The following is a 14,687-nucleotide window of genomic DNA, read 5'->3' as shown; positions in this document are numbered from 1 at the left end:
AGTCGTGATTTAATCAAATTCATCAGTCGTGATTTAATCAAACACACATAAAACGAGAACTCGAATATGAAAAACAGAAAATCATTGCAAATGATTTCAATGATAATTTTAAGAAGTAGATCATCTCATTCTAAACCAACATTTACAGATAAATGAATGAAGTCCTCTGAAAGTCTATATAACAACAACATACTCAGTGTAGTCACAAAGTGAGGTCGGGGGTGGGAAAGTGTATGCAGACCTCACCACTACCTTCAACGTCTTTTAATTGTATGAAAAGTTAAAATGACACTTTGGGACACATGCATGATAAGTACTTCTCGGAACTTGTACTGTGTTGCTTAACAACTTCCATGTCCAGTTCCCATTCACCATACCGCATAGTCAAGATGAAATTCTGGAAAACTTACTCGGAGCAGAGTGGAATCCCATTAGCATCCAAGCATTAGTATCATGTACTAAAGGAAAAATTATTTTCATGAAATTACTGCCACGAAAAATTGTATTTGGGGTCCTCCTCTACATCCTTAAAGCTCCAATTGTGCTGGGCAGTCGTCCTATCGGCAGTATATACATGTAAGACCTTTTTATGGTATTTGTAGAGGGTTCTACGGTGGCCAATACTTATATATGTGATTCCTGCAGCTTGGATTAGCTGATATAGACGAGCCTGCAGAGACAAAAGTACAACAAAGGTGTTTCTATCACCTCCAATTATTTGAACGCAAACACAAGGAAATAAGAAATAGTAAATGGAGTGAAGAATCGAATATGCCATTTGATTGTCTAAAAAAAGTACAAGGTTTTGGGAGGAGAGATGGCAACAAATGTTCATATGGAAAAGTTTGAGGTTTCATATGTTATTGCAGAAGATCAAATGATTTTCAGATGTTGACTGAAATTCAAATGCATTTTGAACCTAACACTGCTTTAAATGGTAAAATTCTACGCTTACCAAACCGAGCAGCATTTTGAAGAACAAGAGGAGGTGGAGAGTCTTTACCTATAGTGGAGCCGAACATATGCCCAAAGCACGGAGCGTAAGACCACAATTTTTTTATGTAATAAGAAGTAAGAGTAAATTAAAAATAGCAAATATATAAAATTCAAACAATGTAAGAAGAATTAAATATCTTGGCACAATAACATCCATGCATAAAAGAAAAATATTAAGTCACTATTTTCCAAATCACAGAGAATTATATTTGTTAAAAAGGGTATAAATACAAATATATTATATTTCAAATATCTTATTTCTAAAAAATTTAAGATTTGTGCAGGAAACAGACTAAATTCACTCCCTAAGGAGCATGACATTCACTAGGCAAATGTCCGACCTACTCTGGCATTAGCCCCAGTAACTTTTACTTCCAAAATTGTCTCGGGCACTTCGAGCTTGCCTTGGCTTGCCTCACACCAATAGGCAAGCTTAGCTCCCAACTTCCCTTTTAGAACAATGGAACGGGGTCCTTTAAGCTTTGTGACTTATTAAGGAGCATGCATTTACTAGGCAAATATGCAACCTATTCAGGCATTAGCCCCATTAGATTTTTACTTCCCATAGTTTTCTTGGGCATTTCAAGTTTGTCTTGGCTCGCCTGACACTAAGGCCAAAATGAGCTCCCAACTTCACTTTTAGAACAGTGGAACAAGGTCCTTTAAGCTTTGTTGACTTATTACCCTGTACTGCCACGCAAGACTTATTCGTAATATGATTCCAGCCCCTATGGACAGAGACCTGTACCCGAGAAAGGTGAAGTGTGCTAATCTGAAATCTGAATGAATGCAATCCACATGCGCAAATGAACCACAAAATAGGAAAAAAAGACAAAATGGCATCTGCAAATCATTAAATTACCTCATTGGCTTCATCAAGAGCACTAGTAGACTCATCCAACAGAGCCAAAGTTGGTTTTGAAAGCAACAAGCGGCCAAAGGCAAGGCGCTGTTGCTCGCCAAGGGAAAGAACGCTCGACCACTCATGTGTTGAATCTAGGCCGTCAAAACGAGATAACAAGTGTCCAAGGGATACGTCATTGAGAACTTGTATTAGATCATCTGACGTAGGCTTCTTTGGCTTTTCATTTACACACCTTGCATCCCGTGCGTGCGTCAAGAATGGCAAAGAATCTATATATTGGTCAGTTGGAGAAAATTCAGCACACAATCTTTAAATAGCGTTCTTCCCACAGGTAAAACTACATGGGGGTGCCACACAGAAATCTACGTGCAAGTATATTTGGGAAGCGGATCTAAAGCAGTTCACATTGTATAAGAACCAAAAGAAATAATTCAAAGCAAAACTTAGTAGCAAGTGCCTACAGAGATGAGCCATATAAGGAATGGCAACCTGTAGCGATGAATTGAGAACCTATAAGGTTTTATAATGGAATAAGAAAATGATGTCAAGCTATGGATCATGAGATGCCATACCACTTTGTTTAGCACCATCTGACAAGTTATCTGGATCTTCAGTCCATATAGGATACAGCAATTGTTGTCGAAGGGTTCCCAAAACCATATATGGTTTTTGAGGAAGAAAAATTACCCCTTCAGAATTTCTACGTCCTGTGGAATTCCCAACGGTCTCATTAATTGAAGCCACTTGATGAGAAACCACATCTGCAGAGTGAGGTATATCCAGGTCTCCTCCAGCTCGGACATAGACTGTAATTGCTCCATTACCGAAACTCCATAGACCAGCTACAGCTCTCAGCAATGAAGTTTTACCACTTCCACTTGGTCCGGTAACCTGTTAAAAGAACCATTAGCAGCAACATTTGAAAGGCAAACTGGGATTCGTCTAGGGGCAAGGCAGATGATAAACACCCCGGCTATCGAAGGAGCCTATTGCCTCTAAAACCGGAGTATTTGTTCCATGCATGTTTTACACCTTGAGCTACTTGCTCAACACCCCAAGAACGCCTATGCATGCTTTATACCTCAGATGGTCCCCATTTTTCGTATAACTTGTATAATATAATGCTCTATAAAAAAGAAGTTGGGGACTTTGAGTACTATTATGTGCACATATGATAAGTCTAGATGGTTAAATCCATCATTGTATTTGTAATTCTTTTTAAATAAGCTCTTGCTACCGAATTCATGTTAGGTGCAGATGAATATGTTGTGTAGCTTGGGATTAGGTCCTATGATTCTTTTCTTAGTGGTAAAACAAAAATAGCAAAGGATCTCTCATAACCTTAGCAACTCACGACGTGGTAGACCATTTCTTTAAAGATAGGATGGAATATGTTTTGAAAAAATTGGACCTTATGCCCCGTGCTTCAGGACTTGCATTCTGCCCCCATGACGTGTAAAAATGCATCACCCTAGGCCTCCCCTCCTCTTAATGTATAACTGACCATTAACAAATCAATTTTTCCTTGCCCTAAAAAATCAACAAATGGCATATAAAAACTGACAGTGGACATGTCGGAACTCACCAGCAAGTGATCCTTTTCAAAAATCTCAAAAGACAAGTCCTTAATTAGAGTTGCTTCACTTGGTGTCTGTACAGTCAAGTGTTCAACATGAAGTAACTTTACACGCTTGGAGAGAGGCATAGATCCATTTGAGTCTAGCCCATTGGAACAACTTATCAAGCAAAAACTAAGTTGGATCTCTTCCTTGGAGTCACGATGACCTTTTCCGTTGCTGCTATCCAAAACGTCATCAAATTCACCTGCACGTTTTAAAGGTTGTCAAAATGATTTGCTGAATGCTTGTTACTGCTTTAGGGAAGTTGGTCATGTTGGATGGAAATAGCAAACCTGGGAAACTAAAAGAAGAAGAAACAATGTTGAAAATAAATTTTGAGGGAAGAAACAATTGAAAAGTCATAGAACCTATAACATAATATGACACAAGACAGAAGAGATCGATTTTAACATCCGGTCTCAAGCATCTTATAGTGAAAGCAATTACCGTTTATATATAACTACCAAAGGCCTTACGAGTGCAGCTTCTTTTATTTAAACATTTAGTTTTCCTATTCGTGCATCACCTTTATAGTACATCATAACTATGTGCAATCCAAGTAATGCTTCAATTTTTATTTTTTTTTTGATTCAAGCATAAAGTTTGATTTCCTAGGCATTTTCCTTAGCACTAGTCCTAGATTCTTAATATAATACTTTCCCATCAAATAGTTCTAACTTGCTGTTAAAGCATTTAGCCACATTATTAACATGGGCTATCTCATCATTTTGCATTTCAAAAAATGAAGGCATCCACTTTCTGCTTTAGTTCGAATGCAAGCTGGCAACGCTATCAATTTTCTGTACCATTGCCTAGTTGTATATATATTATAATTACAACAACAACATACCCAGTATATTCCCACCAAGTGGGGTCTGGGGAGGGTAAGTGTACGCAATCCATACCACTACCTCAAAATATATTATAATTACAAAACCAGAAATAAATAGTTTCAATAAGATAATATGTCGCCGTTGCAAAATAATAGAACATTATATTGATTTGTCTTAATTTTAACATCATAGAAGTATAAATCATGAACTTGCAACACATATTAATTTATTTTTTTTAAAAGAAAAGATTGAAGGACCCTTTGGTAACTTTAACATATAAGATTACTTTGTCAGTTAAAATTACAAGAAGAAAAAGAGTTACTAACAGAAATGCTTGAGAAAACAAGACAAAAATGGAGCAGAAAAGAAACTTCGGGCTACAAAGATTACTTTATCACTTAAAACAAACACAAGAATAAAGAATTAATGACAGAAGAGCTTGAAAAACAAGACAAAAATGGAGCAGAAAAGAAACTTTGGGCTACAATTGCAGCTTGAATTTTTTGGGTTTTGTGACTGAGAGATATCAGAAATGTTTTGAGTAAAGATGTCCATATTCACACTCAATAGAACGAGTGTCTGTTCTTTCAGCTTTTATGGTGAAAAATGATAGATGTACATGACATTATCATTCTATCACAATCTCTTTCTCTCTCCCTGCATTTATAAAGGGACACTGAGCTTTTGCACCGAAAATACTTAGCACCTTCTTGGTCCTACTTCGGTTATGAAAAGAAAAAACACAAGTACAGATCAAGAAACAACTAGGGAATTCTCTTGGGGAAAAAAGAAGTTCATGATATAAAATGGAAAGATTATTGTATAATGGAGTCCGTGCCAAAGGAGTTGCAAAAACATAAAACACATTGAGTCAAAAACTGCAACAGCTTTTAACCCTTATAGCTCCAACTGTTTTGGTTCTACGCAGCTGGGACAGGCTAAAGCCTCATCAACCGGGAAAAGAAACAACATCAACACTTCAAGCCCAGCAAAAGAAGTTGGGATTCAGCTATATGAATCGTTGATATCCATCCTACCATTTTGGCCCTATCTCATTTCAACCCTTTCAAAATCTCCATAAATCGACCCATCCAACCCAAGGGTAGTTAGAGTAGGCTAAGATAAATGTTACATTTCGACAGTCTCATGCAGGGTGTATGATTATATTTTTGTGGGTGACAAGAAAGTAAGGAAACACCTCTCTTATGAGAAGGTCAAGTTTTTCGAGTAACCCATCACATGTTATCCAGAATCTATAAGAAGCCTACAAGTAATGCAATTTGGCAATTCCAAATGTCAGAGTCTTGGTCTAAAAGGATCCTTTTGGCACTAGATTTTAACAGAAAAATCTGGGAACATTAGGGGCTTGAGATGCTAATTAGGTTGGTCAGGTAATCAACCTGGAAAAATAAGCTGTACAGAATGCAAACCATGTGTAACCAACACAAATTCATGTCATATTGGCCAGAAAAAGTTAAGATCCTGCACATTGCCAGATATTCACATATATTCCCTCCCTCTCCAACAAAATGGATTGCCAGATGCTCCTCTGAGGGATTACAAATGTAATATCAGTATATTCTGTAAACCCTTTCCTTGTACTTGGAGAAGAATGCACCAGCCAGAAACAACATAATTTACCTAGTCGGTCAATGACGGCTGAAAAGGCACTTATAGCTTGAAACTGATAGACAATGAGGGAGAAATCACCAAGAATATGATTAAAAGCCGACACGGATTGATTAATAACCCCAAACTCGACTTTTCCAGAGAAGTACATAGGTGCAACAACTGCAGCAGGAAGAATTTGAATAAGATAGCGATAGCCATTGGTGAAGAACTCCAGATTTCTAGATGATATCAACAATTGCTGTCAAATTAATGAAAATCAAGAGAATCAGTTTTGAAATTCACTTAAAAACAAATATAAAATTAAATAACATACAGCACTAAATATTTTCAAAATGCATCTGTAGACATTGAAATTTTGTGGACTCTACAAAAAGAGTTCAATTTTGGTTAGAGTTCTTGGGGGCTACTTTACCCTAAATCTAGCTTAATGGCTACTCAACCCAAACCCTAAGTTACGCCTATATAAAGGGGGTAAATATCCCTTCAAAGAAGCATCTCCAGTATCCCACAAATTCACGGGATATTCACAAAGAGATCAACGATCTTCAAAGTCCCAATAAATTCATGGGGATATTTATAGATCAAAACCCTTTCTTCTTTCTTCTTGATAATCAAATACATCAAGAAGATACACAAAACATCCTTTCATGGAGATCAAATCCAAATACTCCTACGTACGAGAAATATGCCACTAACGGCCCTCGAATTACGGAGAAATTCATATCAAATCCTATGTTCGAGAAATATGTCACTGACAACCCTCGAATTATGGAGAAAATCATGAGAGAAGAATCAAGGGAGGAACAGATTTGTATCCCCATCGTTTATCAATAAAAATTGTTGTTTCTTCATATTTTTATTTGTGGTTGAAGTTTATTTTCCATGAATTAAATTATGTTGGAAACAATTCTAGCACGCCCAGTGGGACGATCTCTACCTCTCATCTCAACTTTTCCAACTGCAAAGTTCAAGAACATTGAAATGACTTTCAAGAAGGTCAACTCTCAATCAACTGCTTCCAAGGCTGCTGATTCAAAGTTCTCTGCTGAAGTAGAAAGCATCCAGTGTCGTCCGCGCCAACTCCAGTTTTTGGATCTTCAACCCCAAAAGGAACAAAGTCCAATGCAAGTGCTTCGGAAGGAGGAAGCAGCGTGGCTAAATCGCTTAAGAAGACTTTAGCTCTACTTGAGCATTTCGGTTTCAAATATTCTAGCGCAAAGAGCGATGATCGTTCAAGCAACTCATCATCTCCGACCACACCGCATAAGTTGAGCACTTCAAAAATCAACTTGTGCGATAATCCGTGCTACTCTCCAACATCTCCAGTGATTATGCAAGCGATGGTAACTGATGCCTCGTCTATGGAGGAGCAGCTTGCGAATCTGGCAAAGGCAATTGATGGGCTAACCAGATATGTTCAAAATCAAGATGCTCAAATTGATAAGATAGTGGATAGGGTGGAAGATCTGATAGACGGAGAGTCTAGCCATGCACCTGGAAAATCTCCAGAGCTTCATGAGATAGAAAATCCTGTGAAACAAACACCACCGATTAAAGAGGTGCAAGTTTCTTCTGAGGGAATGATCCCGATTGGGCAATTAAGGGAATTCATTGAAGGACCCTCAAAGACAAGTATGATGTTGTTGCTAAGTCTTCCCTTGCTTATGCCAAGCCTTACACGGCAAGGATTGATAGCCTCAAAATGCCTGCCGGCTATCAACCCCCCAAATTTCAACAATTTGAGGGCAAAGAGAACCCAAAACAGCATGTCACACACTTTGTTGAGACATGTAACAATAATGCTGGAACTTATCGGGGACTATCTTGTCAAACAGTTTGTTCGTTCCCTAAAGGGAAACGCCTTTGATTGGCATACGGACCTTGAGCCTAATTCCATCAATAGCTAGGAGCAATTGGAGCACGAGTTCCTAAATCGCTTTTATAGCACAAGGCGTACAGTGAGCATGGTAGAGCTCACGAATACTCGGCAAAGAAAGGATGAACCAGTTATTGACTTCATCAATCGATGGAGAAATGCTAGCCTAAACTGCAAAGATAGGCTCAGTGAAACTTCTGCAATAGAAATGTGCGTCCAAGGAATGCACTGGGAACTTCTCTACATCTTGCAAGGCATTAAGCCTAAATCCTTTGAAGAGCTAGCTGTCCGTGCTCACGATATGAAGTTGAGCATGTCTTCTGCTGGAAAAGGATCAACGCCTATCCAGGACCCTCGAAGGGGAAAGGATAAGCAGGAACCCAAAAGATGGGGCAAGCTTGTCCCCAAAATTGACAACAAGGAGTCCATGAATGTTGATGTGTCTCCTGTGAAGGTCCCCACAAAGGTGAGCAAGAAGCAAAGTGTGAAAACTTATGGAGCATGCCCAAATCAGAAAACTTTAAAAGAGATGCAAGAAAAGAAATATCCCTTCCTTGATTCTGATGTTGCTAAGACTTTTGATGAACTCCTTGAGTATAAGCTCATTGAACTCCCAGAGATGAAGCGTCCCAACGAAGCTAGAAGGACCAATGACCCTAATTATTGCAAATATCATAGGCTCATAAGTCACTCTCTGGAGAAATGGTTTGTCTTTAAAGATAAAGTCATGCAACTGGCAAAAGAGAAGATTTTCTTCGACGATGAGACGGCCAGTTCTCCTCAAATCTCCATCACATTTGGCTCGCTCGACCCTGTCCAAATATGTGTCGAAGAGCATAATGAGAAAATATTAGAGCTTGACAGGTCTTCAATTGACGAAGGCGATGATGAAGGTTGGACTCTAGTAACCAAACGCAGACGCAAGAAGACGAGTCCATGAAAGGAGTCAGTCGAGCAACCAACTAGGAGGAGAATGGTAAAGAAACCAAGGAAACAGAAGTTCGTTGAATTCCTAAAGAAGACAAGGGTGACGAAGCTTCACCCCCAAAAACCTCGGCGTCCGATGACTTTAGAGGAATTCTTCTCGAGTTGGTTTCGTGTATAGACTGCCCAAGTCAACTTTGAGGCGTCTTGTTTTAATACCGCCAAAGAGGGGGCAAAGGGTGAGAATCAACCCATGGAAGTTCCTTCACCTTCCGAAAAGCTTGCTGAAACTCTTAGCGAAGAGGCACATGTGTGTGATACAAAAATCACATTCACAAATAACGATCTTTTGCTTGGTGAGGCCCTACATAACCGTCCCTTATACATGGTGGGTCAAATTCTAGGAAAGAGGATCAATAGAATCTTGATAGACGAGGGATATGGAGTCAACATCCTGCCTATCCGCACGATGAAGGAACTTGGCATCGCTACTAGCGAACTGGACGAAAGCCGTATAATGATCTAAGGCTTCAATCAAGGGGGCTAGAGGGCAATGGGATGTATCAAGTTGGGGATTTGTATGGATGATTTTCAATCAAACCCATTGATGCATGTGATCAGTGCCAAAACTTCATACAATATATTGCTTGGTAGGCCTTGGGTGCACGGGAACAAAATTATCTCGTCCTCTTACTTTCAATGTTTGAAGTACCTCGAAGGCGGAGTGGAAAGATAGTTGTCGATGACAAGCCATTCACTGAAGCTGAGTCACATTTGCAAAATTCTACTTAAAAAAGCATGTTGTGGATGAGAAAAGAGTTGAAGATGTCACCAAGACCAAGTGTGACGATCTTGCATCTAAGAAGGTCGCAGTGATTGTCGAAAAAGTCACCACCAAGAAGCCTCTCTCCACTTCAAATAAAGAAAGTGTCGCTTCTACAAAAAAGAAGGCAACTCCCGTTCTTTATTACGTATCGAAGGTAAGGAAAGAGAAAGATCACCCATCGAATTTCCAAGATAATGTGCTAAAGGGGCTAACTTTACCTATCAGGAAGATTGATGCAATAAATCCATCCTCAAGACTTCTTGAATAGTCTGTGGCTCAAAATCTGCCACAAGATATGACACTCCCTACGAAATGTACGAAGGATGGCTTCGATCCAAATGCATACAAGCTATTTGTAAAGGCTGGATACAATCCAAATGAGCCATCAAGGTTGGGCAAACTTCCATCGGAAGGTACGACCTAGCAGGGACGTGAAGGCCTAGGATATATGCAGCCACCTCCAATTCGCATCTCCATAAGAAGCGCAGTTAGCAACTACATCACTGTAGAAGAAGAGTTTACTACATCCAACAAAAGGGCTTCTGTCTTTGACCGACTTGGAGAATCAACTGCAAGAAATTCTGTGTTCGAAAGGTTAGGACCTCTAAATAAGAGGAAAAGCAACAAGTGTAAGAGGAGTCGTTAAAGCACGATGATGCACTCTTCACTTAAAATACAAAAAGATTTCCAAAGTTTGATTCCTTCTAGAATGAAGCGACAAGACGAAACTGGTAGTTTCATGCAATGAGGTGCTAAAAGTAAAGGCGCATACTGTGGTTTATACCAAGCAACGCAAAGAAGATGAAGAGAGTGTTCGCTCCTCATATCATATTACAACCCAGAACGAGAAAGATGTCTCGTGTCAAATGAAGGTTGATGAAGAGATAGAAGATGCCTTTTGATGTTATCATATATCCGTCAACGACGATAATCCTTAAGAGGAAGAAGATGTTGGAGATGCTCCATCACAACTTGAAGGAGTAAAGGCCACAATAGATACCTTGAAGGAAGTTAATCTTGGAACTGATGAAGACCCAAGACTAACTTACCTGAGCGCGTTTCTAGAAATGGAGGAGGAAATCGCTTATATAGACATACTCAAAGAATATATGGATGTCTTTGCTTGGATTTATAAGGAAATGCCTGGTTTAGATCCAAAAGTAGCAGTCCATCAGTTGGCGGTCAAGAATGGTGCCCGTCCTGTTAAGCAAGCCCAAAGACGCTTCAGGCCGACATTGGTTCCTTTGATTGAAAATGAAGTTAACAAACTCATTGAAGCAGGATTTATTCGTGAAGTCAAATATCCCACATGGATTTCAAGTATTGTTCCAGTACCGAAGAAGAATGGCCAAATTCAAGTTTGTGTCGACTTTCGGGATCTCAACAACGCCTGCCCTAAGGATGACTTTCTAATCTCCATAGCAGAGTTGATGATTGATGCCACCACTGGTTATGAGGCAATGTCCTTCATGGATGGTTCATCCGGCTACAACCAAATCCGTATGGCGCCAAAGGATGAAGAACTCACTGCATTTCGTACGCCCAAAGGTATTTATTGCTACAAGGTGATGTCTTTTGGTTTGAAGAACGTTGGTGCCACTTATCAAAAGGCTATGCAAAACATCTTTGATGGCCTGCTCCATAAAAATATTGAATGTTATATGGATAATCTAGTGGTGAAGTCAAGAAAGAGAGACGACCACTTAAAAGACCTAAGAATGGTATTCGAGTTACTTTGAAGATATCAATTTAGGATGAATCCATTGAAGTGTGCCTTTGGAGTTACTTCTGGAAAGTTTCTTGGCTTCATTATGCGACACCGAGGAATTGAAATTGATAAGACAAGGTTGATGCGATTTTGAAGATGCCCGAGCCTCGAAATATTCATGAGTTAAAAAGCCTTCAAGGAAGGCTAACAAATTTAAGGAGGTTCATCTCAAACCTGACCGGGAAATGTCAACCATTTAGTCGTCTCATGAAGAAGGATACTCCCTTCGAATGGGACCAAGCTTGTAGTAATGTTTTTGAGAATATCAAATCATACTTAATAAAGCCACCAGTTCCTGCGGCACCCATACCTGGAAACCATTGATACTCTACATCGCGACACAAGAGAGGTCAGTTGGAGCACTACTGGCTAAAGAAAATAATGAAGGCAAAGAAAACTCTCTTTACTATTTGAGCAGAATGATGACGCCAAATGAGCTGAAGTATTCTCTGATCGAAAAGTTATGTTTGGCATTGGTTTTCTCAATCCAAAAGATGAAACACTACTTTCAAGCTCATGTCGTTCGTCTTGTGTCCAAGGCAAATCCCATCAAGTTTGCAATGTTGAAACTAATCGTCAGTGATCGACTTGCAAGGTGGTACCTCCAATTTCAGCAGTTTGAGATCGTGTACATCCCCCAAAAGGCTGTAAAAGGACAAGCATTGGCCGACTTCTTAGCAGATCACCCAATACCTGATGACTAGGAACTGAGGGATGAACTTCCTGATGAAGATGCAATGGCTGTTGAAGTTAGATCCCCATGGAAGATGTACTTTGACGGTGCCGCACATCGAGATGGAGCTGGTGCTGGCGTAGTGTTTGTCACTCCACAAGAAGATGTCATCCCCTACTAGTTTACCTTGATGAATCGTTGCTCCAATAATGTTGTTGAATATCAAGCGCTCATACTCGGATTTGAGATGGCTGTAAACATAAAACAACAACAGTTACAAGTTTTTGGTGACTCCCAATTGGTGATCAAGCAGCTTTTGGGAAGCTATGAAGTCCAAAAGCCTGAGTTAAGACCATATCATGATTATGCACAGAAGTTGATAGGATGACTTGGAGAAGTAACCCTCCAGCATGTGCCAAGAAAATAAAATAAGCAAGCTGATGCTCTAGCTATTTTGGCTTCAACTCTAACTCTTTTGAATCAGACACGAGTTACTATCCGCCAAGAATGGGTAGTACCGTCGTCAATTGAGGATGAGGACATAAAAGGCAAGGTTGAATACCTCGCCGCTGTGTCCGAAGCTGTAAAGGAGGATTGGCGACAACCTATCATTGACTACTTGTGTTATGGGATACTTCCAAAAGATTCAAGAAGAAGGACTGACATCCGTCGTCATGCACCTCGCTTTCTTTATTATAAAGACACACTGTACTGAAGATCATTTGAAGGAGTACCCTTACGGTGTTAGGGAGAGGAAGAAGCCATTCAAGCTTTGCAAGAAGCGCACTCAGGAGTTTGTGGATCTCATCAGTCTGGACCGAAGCTCCATTTTCACATTAAAAGGATGGGATATTATTGGCCAACGATGGTGAAAGATTGCTTGGATTATGCTAGAAAATGCAAAGCTTGCCAATTCCATGCAAACTTCATACATCAACCTCCAGAAGTACTACAACCAACTGTAGCGTCTTGGTCATTCAATGCTTGGGGAATGGATGTTGTAGAGTCCACAAAATTTCAGATCTACAAATCTGTAGCCACTGCATAAAGATAGAAGTTGTATTGGTACTTCAAGACTCGTCATTAAATCTACACTTCGACAAGCCTTGAAGTAAGGGGCATTTGTAGACATCTAAAATTTTTGGGACTCTCCAATAAGAATTCAAATTCTATTAGAGTTCTAGAAGGCTACTTTACCCTAAATCTCGCCTATTTAAAGGGTAACATATTCCTAAAACAGGCATCTTGAATATCCCATAAACTTATGGGTATTCGTAAAAAGATCAACCATCTTAATTATCCCATAACCTGATGGGTATTCATAAAAAGATCGGATCTCCAATATCCTACAAAGTAATGGAATATTGATAAAGAGAACATCCTATGTTCGAGAATACGCCACTGACAGACCTCGAATTATGGAGAAAATCAAGAGAGAAGAATCAAGGGAGGAACAGATTTGTACCTACATCGTTTATCAATAAAGTTGTTGTTTCTTCATATTTTTCATTGTGATTGCAATTATTTCTATCACCGAAAAAAATTATTGGAAACAAATTGGCACGCCCAGTGGGACCAAATCTGCCCTTCATCTCTTCTCTCATAAATCAAATATGTAAATTTGTAGCCGCAGGATCGTAAAGATGGAAGCGGTACTTCAAGGCTCGTCTTTGAGTTTCATCAAGTCTACACTCCGACAAGCCTTGAAGCAGGGGGCATTTGTAGACATTGAAATTTTGTGGACTCTACAAAAAGAGTTCAATTTTGGTTAGAGTTCTTGGGGGCTACTTTACCCTAAATCTAGCTTGATGGCTACTCAACCTAAACCCTAAATTACGCCTATATAAAGGGGGCAAATATCCCTTTAAAAAGGCATCTCCAGTATCCCACAAATTCACGGGATATTCACAGAGATATCAACATTCTTCAAAGTCCTAATAAATTCATGGGATATTTATAGATCAAAACCCATTCTTCTTTCTTCTTGATAATCAAATACATCAAGAAGATCCACAAAATCTCCTTTCATGGAGATCAAATCCAAATACTCCTACGTTTGAGAAATACGCCACTAACGGCCCTCGAATTACGGAGAAATTCATATCAAATCCTACGTTCGAGAAATATGCCACTGACAACCTCGAACTATGGAGAAAATCATGAGAGAAGAATCAAGGGAAGAACAGATTTGTACCCCCATCGTTTATCAATAAAAATTGTTGTTTCTTCATATTTTTATTTGTGGTTGAAGTTTATTTTCCATGAATTAAATTATGTTGGAAACAGCATCAACATGCACGAAGCCAATAACATTCATAGGGAATGCTAAGGTGAGGTATATGAAGTATGTTTTTGCACTACTTATGATTAATTAGAGATGATGAGATTGAAATCCCATATAAAGACACAATTCAGATAGATCATTCCGCTGCCTGCAAACACATCCTTTAAAAGATTCAAAACTAAATGCGATCTACTTAGTAACAAATTCTAGCCTGACGCCAGTGAATGCGTGGGAGATAGGGGAGAGGTTGGCGGGAATGGGGGTGTGGGAGTGTAGGGGGGACGTGGATAGTATGTGGGACAGGGCGGCAAGGTACATCAGGGAGAATGCAAGTGAGGTGTTGGGTGTTTCTAGGGGCCGGGCCGGGCACCATCGGGGGGATTGGTGGTGG

At 39.5% G+C, this 14,687-nt stretch overlaps 1 protein-coding gene across 2 annotated transcripts in view; it reads right to left on the bottom strand.

Moving 5' to 3' along the window:
• Window positions 1-67: 67 nt before the first annotated feature.
• The window catches only part of LOC107863676 (ABC transporter D family member 2, chloroplastic), a 19,974-nt gene continuing 5,354 nt past the window's right edge, over window positions 68-14,687 (bottom strand). For both annotated transcript variants that reach the window (XM_016709715.2, XM_047408154.1), the window contains 5 exons: window positions 5,955-6,183; window positions 3,447-3,685; window positions 2,434-2,752; window positions 1,859-2,130; window positions 68-670 (listed from right to left, as the gene is read on the bottom strand). In XM_016709715.2, coding sequence (XP_016565201.1) covers window positions 485-670; window positions 1,859-2,130; window positions 2,434-2,752; window positions 3,447-3,685; window positions 5,955-6,183 — 1,245 coding nt within the window. In that variant the 3' untranslated portion in view covers window positions 68-484. The remainder of the gene's footprint in view (window positions 671-1,858; window positions 2,131-2,433; window positions 2,753-3,446; window positions 3,686-5,954; window positions 6,184-14,687) is intronic.

This window comes from Capsicum annuum, chromosome 3, assembly GCF_002878395.1.
Source record: "Capsicum annuum cultivar UCD-10X-F1 chromosome 3, UCD10Xv1.1, whole genome shotgun sequence".
Lineage (NCBI taxonomy): Eukaryota > Viridiplantae > Streptophyta > Magnoliopsida > Solanales > Solanaceae > Capsicum > Capsicum annuum.
This window is presented reverse-complemented; position numbering and strand designations above follow the sequence as displayed.